Below are 14479 nucleotides of genomic sequence, written 5' to 3' on the forward strand. Positions count from 1 at the left end.
CATCACCGAAACGCCGGCTCCAGCCGGGCAGCGGTCCCGGTGTTTGCTTTGGCACCGGGGCATTAGCGGGTTGCGCTTGGGTCCGGCTCTGCCTCCGGCACAGAGAGAACGTGCCAAGTTTATTGAAAATAAACGTGCCGTGCCGGAGGAGGCACGTTTACACACGTGCAAAAGGCCCGCGGCAGAACGGCACCTGTGCAACAACCGACAAGGCTCCGGCTGTCTCCAGCGCTGCCTAAAGGAGCTGAAGAGGCAGCTCCGGTGCTATTTTTCTTGGAAAAAGGTGCAATTTTGTAGCTCAAACCCCGGCTGCCCCATGTCTTTGGTTGAAGAGAGGTAATCTGGCAGCTGCCTGCACCTGAGAGGTACCGGAATATTTGGGAGCAGGATCCGCGCCACACCTCGGTTTCCCCGGGATGGCACCTGCACATTGCCAGCCTGGCAAATACTTTTCCACCTTTGCCCAGAAAGGCGAGTAAATCAAAGCCGCTATCAGCGTTTTAATTTTATCGTGGTTTCAAGGAGTGCCCTAGTTACAGGCAGGAGCTGGCAGGGCCGGCAAGTCACCAAGGAGCCGTGAGGAGTATCGATACCAGGAAGTCCAGCCGGCACTTGCCGTAAACAGTCACTGAAAAAACCACCTCGGCGGGTTCAAGGGTTCCTCCTCGAGGGCTCCACCCTGTGCCAAGAATTCGGCACCTCTGCCCAACACCCACCGCGGCACAGGGGCAGCCCCCTCGCGCGGTGGACCCGGGCGGTGGTTTAATCACCGGCAAAGGCACTAATTTGGTCTTACCCAAGGCTCCAGCCAGCCCTGCTTGCTCCTCCGGTAGGCTCGGGCTCTCTTGGAAGTCCATCATCTCCTCCTGGCCAAAGCCCCTGCGGGCGTTAGTCTCAAAACCAAGCGTTTAAGGTCATTAAAATTGCAGAAAGTGGAGAATATCCTGAATTTAGGGTTTTGTTTTAAGAGAGGCAGGAGGCTGCTGCACCGGCGCGCGCCGTGGAACGACAGGTTTGGAGACCAAGACACCAAGAGTTTTGTGTTTATTTGTCTACATTCAGCTTACTCCAGATGTACTGCCTGAGGGATTCAGGCAAAAAAAAAATCCCACTGGTTTTTAAAATAAAATCTTCACTTATAAAACTGAAACACTAAAGCATTAAAATACAGAAAGCTCGTTTAACTCACTTCACAAAAGCATTAACAGGTGACATATCCCTTATCTATTTAAAGCCATACTGTCTTCACACTTCCACGTCAATTTTTAAATAGAAAAAGGATACTGAAATCGTATTAACTCAAAAAAAAAAAAAATCCTATTTAGACAAAGTTGTAATGGCAACTAACAAACCATTAAATACAGAGATGCCCAAAATACAGCTAAGTATGGAATTACAGGTACTCAACCATTAGTGACCGGTATCACAAAGAGCACTGCAACATGGAAACGGGGGGGCAAGGGGGGGTTTACGTGTTTACCGTGATGCCATAAAACTGAATATTCAAAGGGTGGGCGAGCACGGGAGGTAACAAAGCTCCGCGCCCGCGGAGGAAAGGGCGGCTTTATCTGTACTGGTAATTCATGCTGTGGTCGTTTCTGCCGTAGCCGCCTTGGGACGCTTGGTAGGAGCTGGGGGGGCCGCTGTAATTTTGGCCTGAGCCGGGGGAGTTGTAGTTGGACTGAGAGGAATATCCGCCTGCGAGGGGGGGAGAAGGGAGGGAGAAGCTCGGTTACGATCGCGGCGTGAAAGAAAAAGCGATTTTAACGCAGAATCAGAGCTTTTACTCCGATCCGGGACTCGTTGACGCGCAAGAGCAGGCGCGGATGTAAAGACGCTGCCCTCGCACGGAAAAAATATATAGGGAAGTGTCGTATACTGACCTTGCTTACCTTGGTACGAAGACCCTCCGCCCCCAGATCCTCCCCCATAGCCACCGTGTGAACCGGTGTTGTAGGAGGCACCTCCCGAGTAGTTATTTCCTCCGCCTCCGCGGCCGCTGTTGCCGCCGTAACCTGGAAGGGAGAGCGCGGTGAGCGCAGCCGGTCTCCCCGGCGGCGGCTCTGCCTTCGCCGCACCCAGCGGTGCCAAAACCGGAGAGGTTTTGCCTGCTGTTAGCAGCGAAAGGGACGATTATTCGAGGTGAGGCGATTGCCAGGGGCTCGATGAGCAAAAGCTCTCCCCCTTCCCGTCTCCTTGGGCTGCTAAAAGCTTCGTGGAGAGGTCTGGCTGTCGGGGCAGCGGTGGGATCTCCCCACAGCTTGCACGAGCAGGGACGATCCCCGCTGGGGAGCGTGTGGATCCCAAATGCTCACCTACCCGACACAGAAAGCAAAGACTTGATCGTGAAATAGTAACTCAGAGCAGAGCGGGCAATTCCACCTTCATCCTCCAAAACACAAGTGCATCTCCTCGGGGAGTAGGAGACCAGACCCCAGCAGGTTTCCTGGCTTGTTGGGGATCTCATCCAACTAAATCAACTAAACCAGAGCGCTTTAAGCTCTCCGAGTTCACAGAATCACGGGCTGGTTTGGGTGGGAAGGGACCTTAAAGCTCATCCAGCCCACGAGCAGGGACATCTTAGAATCCGAGAATCATTAAGGTTCGTAAAGACCTCTAAGATCGGCGAGTCCGACGGGGCATCCACCACCTCCCTGGGCAACCTGCGCCCGTGTCTCACCGCCCTCAGCGTAAAGAATTTCCTCCCTCCATCTGGTCTGAATCTCCCCTCTTTTAGTTTAAAACCGTTCCCCCTCGTCCCAGCGCCACGGGCCCAAGTTATTCCTTTGTGTGGGACCAAGCGCCTATAGAGCGCGCATTCCCTAATTATCTAAAGTTCACATTTTACTCCCCAGATAAGCCAGCCAGCACTCACTGAATTTGCTCTCGTAGTTGTAATCGGAGCCTCCGCCGCCAGGCGAGTTGTAAGAATTGGAGTAGGAGGAATAGTTGCCTTGGCCGTGGTTGTAGCCTTTCTGTTTGCCCTGCGGCGGGCCGTAGTTACTGTACTGGTTTTGGTTGTAGGACTGCTGCTGCTGGCCCTGGTGGGACTGGTACCCCGAACCGTAGGAAGGTTTTTGCTGTCCTCCGTGCTGCTGTTTCTTTCCGCCGTGTTTCGGAGGAACCGGCGAGTTGTAGTTATCGCCGCCCTGGTAGTAGGAGCCGCCGTAGCCGGAGGAGCCGCCGCCGCCTCCGCCGCCGCTCCCCGAGTTGGAGTGGCCGCCGTTGCTGTAGAACTGGCCTAAACAGAGAGAAGAGCGCCAGCCCCAACGGTGGCAGCGTTTTGCGGGGGGCAGGCACTATTTTAAAGGTTAAGGCTCGTAAGACGAGGAGATCGTACCCTCGCGAACGCAAGCGTTTGGGAGCGGTTTGCTCTTAGGCTGGTGAAAGGCTTAAGAAACCGCACACGAGGCCGAGAGGTGAAACATCTTGTTCATTTAAGCACACAGGGAGTTGTGTAATACATTGACGTCGTACCATCGCCCAGTCACCCTGAAACCTCAGCGAACAACACCCAGCCAGTTCTCCCACAGCTTTAATTCCCATACGATCCCGTTTCGGACTAAGCTCAGGGCTACGACAGTTTCTTTAATGCATGTTACAATAACTAACAGTTATTCAATGCTCTACAAAGATTTAAAATCTGGTGCTCCAACTACATTTGAGACAAGTCAGCCATCGACGGCAGCTGATGCTCGGTCTCCGCAGCCGAGAGATGCGGTAACGAGGAAGAATCTCGTTCCTGTAATGAGGAATTGTGTCAACATCCACGCGGATCGCTCTAACACAGCGAGCCATCCGCCTGGATTTACATGGCGAGCGAGCGGCGACAATCCAACGGAAATTAAGACGTGCGTGCACAGCTCATCCTATTTACCTTGAAATTGGGGTACTACATCTGGGATCCAAAGTTACGGAAAACCTCTAACGGCTCAAAACACCCCAGTGAGCCTGGATGCGACAGCACTGTACACGGTCGAGAGTTAGTCTGGGTTTAATTTTATTTATCAAGAGTACTACAGTCAAGCTCTTCGAGCAATTCTTTTCCTGCCCAATCTCCGCAAATTGAACTTCGGGGAGTTCTTCGCGTTGGGCTTAGTGTGAGAAGACTTATTCTACAGTCAGACTTGCCATATTCGAAACTAAACTTATTTTCAAGGAATAAAAAGCCACTAGAATCTAACAAAAAACCTGCACCAGTGTCCATAACGGCGCGTGCGCTCGGGGAACGGAGCTACGCCTCTAGAAGAGGGAAAGATTTGCTAGCACCTCCTCTGAAACGGAGGAGAGGTGGGGAGAATTCAGTTAAAAAGGAGACAAAAAGAGTAAAATCTCATGCCCTTTGCTTCCGCAATTCCGTGGGAAACTACCGCGACGACTCGTGGTGAAGGCGAATCCCAGCTCAGTTCCTAAATTCGGTGCCTGTTTGTGAAAAGCTGCAGCTCTTCGAGGCACCTGGCTTTTAATTTTGTGATTGTTTAATCAATTCTTGTCTACGCCCCCCGCACTACAGTAACACTTTCTATGCCAGATTTTTTTTCCCTCTTCGGCAGAAGATCAGGGTTTAGTTTGCACAGAAACGAGGTTCTGTCATCAGTTTCTCTCCAGCCAAGAACACCACGGCTGTGGCAAAATATTTCTCCGCTGAAGGAGAGACCCCTTCTCGCTCCGTCAGTATTAAAACCCCCGTCTTTGGTTCGAGCACGGGGACTTCTCCAGAGCGAGGGGTTACGACTGGCACCGTGTAAATTCGAGCTGCAGGTGTTGGAAGTTGGTCTCTCCCAAGTCAATATTTCTGGAATTTCCACCTTATACCAACACTTCATATTTAACTATGAAGTTTTAATGCTGTTTGACATCGGATCATTTTCCACTTTCCCCAAATCCCCAGAGGAATAGAAATATCCAGCACACGAGTTGTTGCTCTAACATGGAGTCGCTTAAAAACCAGCAGGTTTTCCACCTCATTCAGGACAGGATCTACTCCCTCGGGTAAAAAGTCACTATTTCAAACAATAGCTTTCTAAAAAAAATAGGGCATGCATCACTATTATTATTTTAAGTATCCGCTAAACACCTTGGACTTTTTTTTTCTTTAAACCTGGTGCTTCGTAGGTCAGAGGTTTTTTTGTTTTGCTTTCTTTTTGTTGTAGCTAGTTTAATTACTGAGTTAACTCAAATGTTGTTGAGCCTCACAAGTTAAAACGAATGCAATGGTGCAGGCTTTGCAGCTAAAAACAGTGACAAACAAAATACAGTTTTAAAAACAAATACCATAGCAAGAATAAAGGACCAAACACTCGGAATTCAGAGACTCGGGTCTCGACTGGCCAACGGCCAAATTTCTCACAATTCCGGATTCCGGTGGAATTTAATCCTCCAGGCGATTCAGTACTTTTAGGGCAACGAGCGTTTTTCAGCGCGGCTGCCGAGCCCGCAGCCAGCGGAGCTTTGCCGTTAAGTGCTTTAGGCCCTTTATGCTTGGCTCGAGAAAGCCCATGTTCACGTTAACGAAGGAATCCATGCATTTTCCCCAAGTTACTAACATGTTTACACTAACCCCTAATGCCTGGATATTTATTGTATCAGGATCGGAAGCACAATTACAATACCTTTGAAAGTACACTAGCTACCAGCCACAATAAGTCACATCCCTCAGCGTTAATCCACCAGCGTGTTACAAAGGATGTAGGATTAAATTTTAGCACACACGATTCCACGTACAAGTCAACATTTCGCATGCTTAGAAAGCTGGGCTGTACTATATTCAGAGATGTTGAAAAGTCTTCCCAATATCGAGAGGCGTGTACCCAATTGCTGGGATTTATTAAAAGGCTCAAATTTTGTACAAAACCTGCTGTAAATTAAGACAAAGGTAGATTAAAACACTTCAGTTTCTTAAAAATAAAGTAATGCTTTCCATAAAAAGCAAAGATGGGCTTTTTGCCTTTACGCTGAACGGAGCTGGCTTGGAAATTTGTGCAAGGTGCACAAAAACATTCTCGGATAATTGGTTCCCCCTGTTGTGTACATCGATACAACCAAGTTCAAAGGCAAATCACAATAAAAACTGCCACTGTCTTAAGTTCTGCAGGCTAAGAGAGTTTCAGACAAGCTGCGGTGAAAAGCCACTGTTGAGAAACCCAGTGAAGCACAGGGACACAGCACGAACACTTTGGGTTTTGGAGTTCGAGAAAATTGGAGTAAAAAGCTGTTTTTTGTGCAATACTTTTAGATGCTCTAGGAAGACCCAAAATCATGATAGCCGTAGCAGTCTGTGAAAAAGTCACCTACAAAAGGGGGAGACAGAGCAGAGAAAAAAAATTAGAATTCTTTTGAAGATGGCAAAATGCGCCACATTTGAAAGTCATGTTTTAGATTTCTCTGCTCCTGTCACCCCCCAATGAAGGCTTCTTCTCAAGACCAATCGCTGTGTATTTTCGGGAAAATCACATTCAAAAGTGTGGCCGATAGCTTCACATGGCTTAAAGCAGAGAAATTTAAAATATTCACAGTTTTAGAGGAAACGTGAAGTCACCTGGGTTCGCGTTTTCACTTTTAAACGAGTACACGAGCCACCTTTCGTGACTTCTCATTCAAAAAAGAGAACCCCTTAAGAGGGCTTCAGCTTAAGCGCATCACCGCACGGTGCAGCCCAGTCCGAGTTTCGCACCCCCAGCAGATCGACGCGTTTCAAAATTTAAGGTGAAAAACACTTACTATAGCCTGCCGTCGCGGAATTTCCTCCATAACCATAGCTTCCGTACCCAGCACCTAGATCAGAAGAAAACGTTTAAATGAAAGGAGAAAGGCCTCGTATTTCCCGCCACGCGACAAAACGCTAGAGGGGATTAATTCGCCGGTCGGGGTTTGGGTAGTTTGCGGTACGTTTAAGCGTGGAAAGAGTCAGGACGAGGCGCAGGCAGCATCTCTCACCTGCGTTCATGTAGCCGCCGTGGTTGCCGCCGAATCCACCCCTGCCTCTCCCGCGGCCTCGGATGTTGCCGCCTCTTCCACGCCCGCGCATGTTGGGCGGAGGGGGCACTTCGTTGTGCATGGGGCCTCCCATTCCGAAACCCGGGTTGTGCTGCTGAGGGAAGAGAGATCTGTTATCCAGCTTCCGAACCGCATCGCCTTGCCTCCGAGGTGAAAACAAACCTTTCAAAGGGACGGCGGCAGCTCTAGAACACGTCAGGTACCCGTCTGCCTCGAAAGGAAGAGGGGTTACACCAAAAGCAGGGGGGGTGGGTGCCAAATAAGGGTCATCTCCAGAAAACAGAGGTTGTTTTCTGTAAAGCTTGATGGCATTTCTGCTTTCAAGGCCACTTGTTAGCAGATCCTAACACCTTAAATTATTTCCCCTCCCAAAAAGGGATTAACACCATAGAGCAGGAGACAAAGGTACCACAAAATGGTTAGCGACACCACAAAGTTGTCGAATTGTGAATTTACTTACTTTTACTGCAAACTTGGGTCCTCCCCTAGCCGGCACGGGGGCTCTCTTCTTCTTGTTTTGCTCAATGGCAACGGGAGCATCCGGAAACAACTTCTCTAGCGCGGCCAGAGCAGCGTAGGCTTTTGCCACCTTTTTATTCGAACCGGCTCCTTGGAATTTCTGCCCGTCAACCTCCACCTTTGAAAGGGATTAAATCATTGCACGTAAGCGGAAAGGGCAGGAACAGAAGCTGCCGCTTGGTAAAACTAATCTTTTTTTACGGTGCCCGCAGACAATTCCAGCAGTTGGAAGTGTTCAAGGTCATGTCGGACGGGCTTTGAGCAACCTGATCTAGTGGCAATGTCCCTGCCTATTAGATGATTTTTAACGGTCCCTTCCAACCCAAACCATTCTGCCATTTTACGATTTTAAATTCTTACTAAGGCTACGAAGTTACAGCTATCCGAGTTGGGATGAAGGCAACAGAAAGAGGACCAGAAGTCACCTCACCTCCATGACAAAGCGCTTGTCGTGGCTGCCACCCGTTTCTGAAATCAGTTCGTATTTCAGCCCGCGCCGTTTCTCGTTAAGCTCCATCACGGGATTCTTGCCGTGCTTCGTCAGAATTGGTCCCTGTTGTTTCACATTCTGGAAGTAGAGAAGTGGTGATGAAACTCTGAGAAAAACCCTAACGGACCTGAAGTTGCTTCCAAAACACGTACTTTGGAAAATAGCTTAAAAGAAGATAAGCTTGCCTGATGCTTTTACCTCTTAAATTGTATCGTCACAGTAACTGAACTGTACGGTACGCTGTTATAGCAACCTGTTGCTAAAAGGCGCTTCTGATGATGTTCCACCACATCGACCCAAAGAACCAGAGCGGCCTGTTTCCCCCTCTTCGACTGCGCTCACCTCTGGGGTTTGATCTGAAGGAGGAGAAGCAGCCGTGGGCGTCGAGACAGTTTCTACTACAGGCGGAGGAGCGACGACGACTGGTTTCTGTTCAGTTTCCTCTGCTGATTCGTCTCCTTTCCCAGATTCTTTGCCTTCCACCCCTGTGGGCAAACCCATATCTTGCAACACCTAGAGTAAGGAGAGTTGGAGAGGAGATTACTGAACAGCGCGTACCTCAAAGAACCCCTGGCTCTCGCGTGCCCTACCCATTTTGGGGTAAATACTTGAGAACGCTGCTCAAGACTCCGTTTATTAATTCTGTTCAAGTGCTAGGCATCCCACAAGGCACTTCAAGACCTAGGAGATACGAAGTCCTCTGCCCTGAGGCTTCATGCACAACAGACTACACTGTCCTGGTGTTTAACTTCTCCCCTCTCTGTCCTGAAGGGTTTATGACATTTTTTCACACACGGTTGTCGTCATGACTGTCATCACCAACACTCTGGTTGCCCTTTTGAACTTGGAGAGGTCAGCAATCAAACTGCCTCCTAACGAGAGCCCTCTGGCAGGAATTTGCGTACACAGCTCTTACCTTCACTGCCACGTGCAATTTGGCCGTCTTTTTGGAAGGTCCCGACGCCTCAAACGTGCTGCCATCGATTTCCACAGACATTGTAAAGATAGGAGCGTGAACAGGACCGGTCTGAGAGACGAGTTTGTACTGGAGCCCAGGTTTTAGCTGGTTTAGTTTCATCAGTGCATTCATGGCCTGGGGAGGTTCAAGTTTTTCCTCTGAACAGAGAAAAAAACCCAAAAGTTTGTCATCTCTTTCAAAGAAGCATAACTGATTTCAGACAAGTTCTGATCTGTATTTTCCTCCTCGCGAGAGTTTAAATTATACCAAGTAAAAATCTTACAGTGTTAAGCTTTTTTTTAAATTCACGTGCCCCCTAACTCCTATTTACAGCATCACCCAAGACCAAACACTCGCAAGAGTCCTTCCGCAACCTGCCCCCCGCCTCGGCCTGCGAACAGCTCTCGGGTAGCCATTTGTACCTACCTCTTGTTAACTCAATACCTTTTTTCTGAATCTTCTTTTTCTTTTTGCTGGGAGATTTCTCCTCTCCGTCCTCCTCCATCGGACGCTTCATTGGGGTGACAGCGTACGTTGTACTGGGAGGAATTTGAACTGTAACAGTCGTAACAAAAAACCCTAAGTATTCCAGTTTCCAGCAACAACAGCAGCAAAAAGCCTTGGAAATGTGGTTTGTGGGGTGTCCCCCCACCCCGCTCCCCAAATACCTACCAGTATAGTCAACAGGATTTTCATTCTTTGGTTTCTTGGGCATTTTGGAAGGTAGGGGATCCATCCCCAAGACTTTGTGAAGCTGGCCAAAAGCAGCAAGTCTCAGAGCATGCTAGAAAGATTAAACATGTGTTAGCGGGACGCGCAAGCGGCTACACCGATCTCTGTTCCCTGCACAGTTTCAGACAGGAACATTCTACCCACCCCTACACAGAAATCCTCATCAGTTTAAATAGGACTCTCTGAATTTTTGAAGTTCAACCCAAAATACGGGTCACGGTAGCAAGTCACTATTTAAAACCTGATACTTTGCTTCTGGTTGGCCAAGCTACAAATTCCTTATTGGTGTGGGACCCATTTGTATTTCTTTTACTTGACTAGATATTAAAAAAGTTAACACCGACCTCCGTGAGGTTACTAGACTACCATTAACCAATATGGAAGTTCAGAGTCAGTTGAACTGATTAAGTTTTCGTAACATCTGTAGTCAAAACTATACCTGAGCACTCTGTGTGATATCTTCCCTTTGTTGTCTGTCTAGATGCCCAATAGCATCAGTGGCTTCTTTTTCACAAGGATCATAAATACCAGAACCATCTGAAGGCAGGAAACAAGGAAGATATGCAGAGAATTATCCTGGTGTTTTCTAAAGAAACTAAACTAAGTATTCCCTTGGCATCAATCAACACTCATCTCTCGAAGAACACGGACTGACATGATCCATCCAATGTCCAACATTCTGAAACTCGTCTGGACTATTTTACACGTACAATTAGCAGTGAAGCTGGTCACGACCACTCAGGGAACCAATTTTACGCTTGTAGAAACTGGTACCTCTCTCTACAGGGGTTTAACGTCATGGGTCCGTAGCTTTGAACACACGTGCCCTAAGTAACGGCAAGGTACCGTAGTACCCGTGTACGCTGGGGGCTTTCTGAGCTCCGAATCTAGGCTGCCCGCACATATAACAAGGGAACGTAACCGCGCCTCGAAGCTTCAACCGCGTTTCATTTCGGCTTCGCTTTGAAATGTAAATGCAGAGAACCACCTAACCTGGCATAACGATTCCCGAGGCAAGGCATTCAAGAACTCTCCTCAGAGCCTCGCCAGCGCCCATGGGTCTGTTAGCGGTTCCGATAGATTTCTCACACAGCAGCTCTAGAGGCTGAAAGACAGTTTGGAAAAGTGAGAGGAGCAAAGGTAGGCGCTTGCGCTGCGCTTACGGCTAGAAGCTGCTTCGAATTCACAAACGATTGAAGGATTTACGCTGTAGAAATTGTTAATCGATAAAATGATTCACGCCGTAGCCATTTGATACGCGTCTTTTTAAGGGCAGAAACTTTGTCCGTGCTATATAAAACTCTCACTTATGAAATGGAACGTGTGCAGACTGAAGAGAGCTGAACACCGGCTTGGAGAAGTGGTACCAAAACCCCAAAAATGAAACAAAAGAGGAAAATTACCCATCCTCTCAGCGGTGCCCAAGTAGGAACCCGAGTACACAGATCTCGCAGCACTCGTATCACTATGACGCACGACTTCAGCCCGTTAGCCCTGGCCTAGAATAAGAATCAAAAGCGGACACACATTCAATAAAAACACCAGAACTGCTCATTTGCAGACATTCATTTTTGCGGTGCTACTTTGCCAAGGGTAAACAGTATTTCGCGTTACCATTTTATAACTTATAACAGTAACTGTAGTGTACAAAGGCAACATTACTCTTAACACAAAGCAGCAGCTATGCATCTACTCTTTAAAAAAGGTTCCTTCCGAACGTTTAATTCGCTTAAGTGCCTCTTTAGCAACTGTACCGTTGACAGACGCTAAGTTCAGCACGTCTAACTATCATCCGACGTTAAATATTTTAAATAAAAAAAAAAAAAATACAGTTAGCCCCTTAATAGTTTACAAATTTTCTACTTAAAGACAAATATAAGAACAAAATGCAAACCTGGAACCACTTGGCGTGTCGCAGTGACGCCAAGGCAGCAAGGCATTTCTGCCTGTCCAGAACGTCCGGGGAGTCGTTGACTGATAGCGTTTCTATTCGTGGATGGAATAAGAAGACAAGGCACAGTTTGACCAAGGGGGTTCTGTCAGGCGGAGAGGGGATGAGGCAGCTTCCTAACGGGCAGCTGAGGCTCCCAAAAGATCCTGATCTAGATCCTGTACCTGGAAGGATGATCTGCAGTGCGCTCGCCTAGCGGCCTTGCTTAGAAATTAAAACTGCAGAAAGGGGGGAAGTTCAATTAACAGGGACGGACTGAAATCTATTCTGCGAGGAGACGGGGCGTGAAACTCGATGGGAGAGGACAGAAATCCTTTACGACTCGAATGAAGTGGTAGCGTAGGAGGCCGGTGATAGGTAACGAAGGGAAATTTAAAATGAACCCCCACTCCGCGTTCAGAGCGCAGCTTTAGTGGAGGAGTGGGGGGGAAGAGCTTTGCGAGGATCAAGGGAACCCCCTCCGCCCATAAGGCTTGACTGCCCTGGCCCCAACCCGTGACAGAGAGCGTCCTGTTGGTCAAAGGTCCAGCGTCCCTAAAATTGACAAACTAGAAGGCTTGGTAGACGAGGTCAGATATCAAAACCATAGACAGTCAATAGAGCACAAAGATATTTTCCAGTCTGTGCTGCAGCAAAATTGAAGCTATGGTTTGAAAAAGCTCAAAGTTTCTGAAGACCAGGGTTTTAGATAAGGCTAGTGCACGGAGCGAGCGTTTGAAACCCGCCAATTCGACAGCGCGATGCCTACGATACAGAACCCGTCGTAATTCAAGCGCAAAACCACGCCTGTCAATTCTTATTCCAAAGGGAATTTGAGAGCGAATGGAGAAGCTAACTTTATCCAAAACTCTGCATCACTTTCCAGAATTCTGAACTTTAGCTGATGAAACAGCCAATCGAGGAGACCCAGAGCACCTATCATTCTTGCTGCAACACACACTGTGTGGAACATCCAATTTCATGTACATGCAAGTCATTTAACAAGAAGCCTTCGAGATTTTTTTTTTTTAAAAAACGTATCTGGTTTATATTTTTATGTCACTGTGCAGGCCACTTACATGGCTAGGTACAAAACAAGATTAATACAAGATGACGTATTAGTGAACTAAAGGCCCAAGTAAAAAAAAAAAAAAAAAAGGATAAAAAAAATAAAAGGAGCAAAATCCCATCTGAAAGGTGCTACTCAGTTTCGGAAGCTCAGTCCGAATAAACCGTAACCGTGATCTCATGAGGTTGGTGTTGTTCTTACAGAATTTTAAATTTGCACAAAAATAATTGTTGCTGCTTCGGCTGAAACTGAAGAGCACGCTTTAACAGTGAATTAGCAACGGAAATGTACGGGTTTCCAACCGACTGTCGGCTGTTTTCAGTCTTCCATACCTCCAGCTAACTGCTTTTCCATTTCTTCTCTGACTACAGGCGACGTCAAGTGGATGGTCAGTGTCAGCGGCGGCTCTTTTGTGTTCTTAATTACAATTGCAGCATCACCAACCGACTGGATTATTTCATATTTGTCTTCGGTAATAGCCTGCAATAGAATTTCACCGCTTAGCAATCGTCTAATTCATTTCTGAGTGATTTGCAACATCCTTTTCCAACAAAAACCAAGCTCTACAAACAAAACTTCAGCTAATAAAGAGACGTTCGTTTAACGAGGCAACTCCAGAATAAGGCTACACGCCTATGAAAATTACTTTTCCAAGACAGAAAAAGGGTATCAAAACCAAACGTCATCGGTGTCTTTTTAACCACGTAAAATCTATAACGCTCGTTCTGTAACAAGCGCAGACAAACACTGAAAGGTTTTACTCACAGCAAGCTGTACGCCAAGATTGTCAGCTACTTTCTCCAGGAGATCTGTGGTGGGTTTATCTTTGCACAAAAGAACTAGCTCAAGATCCAAGTCCCCCTTCAGTAACAGGCCTTTTGCTACAAGCCCGACACGCATCACTCCACGCAGGGTCCTAGTCAACTGCTCTGTGGCCTTCTGATCCCTGCAAATACACAGGGCACAATCACGACGGCTTCGAAACAAAAAGAATTAACCGCAGCCAGGGAAGCGCGAACGCTCAACCCAAGCTAAGGGATAGATCTGCGAAGATTAAACACGACACACGAGCCCCGCTGAAGGATTTACTACACCTGCACGGGAAAAGTCGCTTCAACCCCAGGTTAGTTAATTCCTCTCAGTTCCACAGCCAGGGAAAACAACTTTTCCAACTTCAGCGAGAGGATTTTTGCTAATCTAAGTAAGGTGGGGCTACTACCTCCGACAGCGCCCTTTACAGGCACGCGTTCGGTGAGGTTCCTTACCCTCCTTCCTTGTTTTCCTCTTCGGCTGCCGTCTCCATGGACTCTGTTTCTGGCTGCTCCCCACTGACTTTTTCTTGCTCGTCGATCCAGTCGGACACAGCTTTGAGCGCTCGCTCGGTGTGGGACACCATGTTCTGAACCGCCTCCAGCTCCTCCTGCGTAGGGTAAACGGCCGAATGTTTGGCCATCACATGGCGGTCGTCGTTCACAAAAATACGCATTGGTCGCTGAAAAGGGATTTTGAAACAATTTTAGCAAGAGCCGAAATACAGATATTCATCTTGCGAGTCCAAAACCTCCCGATCCTTACCATTTTTGCTTTTGAATGTCTGTCCAAGCGTTCAAAATGGGCTTAGATTCTTCCACCAAAAAGACTGTACCAGTACCACACCTTTCTGTAATCTGAAAGCAACAGAAGATCAGTTAGTAACGCTGGCAGGCTGGTCCGTCCCCGCAGCAGGAACAGAAATAACCGGCATCGATAATTGGAAGCAATACAGAAATTAGAAGCGAACTCATC

The 14479-nt window shown here is 47.8% G+C and overlaps 1 protein-coding gene across 1 annotated transcript; it reads right to left on the minus strand.

Moving 5' to 3' along the window:
• Window positions 1-1460: 1460 nt before the first annotated feature.
• Window positions 1461-14180, minus strand: ILF3 (interleukin enhancer binding factor 3, 90kDa). Its single transcript, XM_009579933.1, has 18 exons — window positions 13960-14180; window positions 13460-13640; window positions 13027-13174; window positions 11590-11681; window positions 11099-11194; window positions 10689-10800; window positions 10135-10232; window positions 9636-9747; window positions 9408-9518; window positions 8922-9121; window positions 8348-8518; window positions 7946-8083; window positions 7457-7633; window positions 6937-7087; window positions 6721-6774; window positions 2876-3241; window positions 1884-2015; window positions 1461-1698 (listed from the first exon to the last, which is right to left on the minus strand). Exons 1-18 carry the CDS (start codon window positions 14178-14180, stop codon window positions 1565-1567), a joined length of 2694 nt encoding a protein of 897 aa, XP_009578228.1. The 3' UTR covers window positions 1461-1564.
• Between the last annotated feature and the right edge of the window lie 299 nt (window positions 14181-14479).

Source organism: Fulmarus glacialis, unplaced genomic scaffold (genome assembly GCF_000690835.1).
Source record: "Fulmarus glacialis isolate BGI_N327 unplaced genomic scaffold, ASM69083v1 scaffold35076, whole genome shotgun sequence".
Classification (NCBI taxonomy): Eukaryota; Metazoa; Chordata; class Aves; order Procellariiformes; family Procellariidae; genus Fulmarus; species Fulmarus glacialis.

Excerpts from the sequence above, each read along its gene's own strand:
- ILF3 (XM_009579933.1), bottom strand. The coding sequence starts at position 14,180 with ATGCGTATTTTTGTGAACGACGACCGCCATGTGATGGCCAAACATTCG. Across the intron at positions 8,084-8,347 it reads CTTCAGATCAAACCCCAGAG|AATGTGAAACAACAGGGACC; the intron begins GTGAGCGCAGTC and ends CTCTACTTCCAG. Across the intron at positions 2,016-2,875 it reads CAACTACGAGAGCAAATTCA|GTTACGGCGGCAACAGCGGC; the intron begins GTGAGTGCTGGC and ends TCTCCCTTCCAG.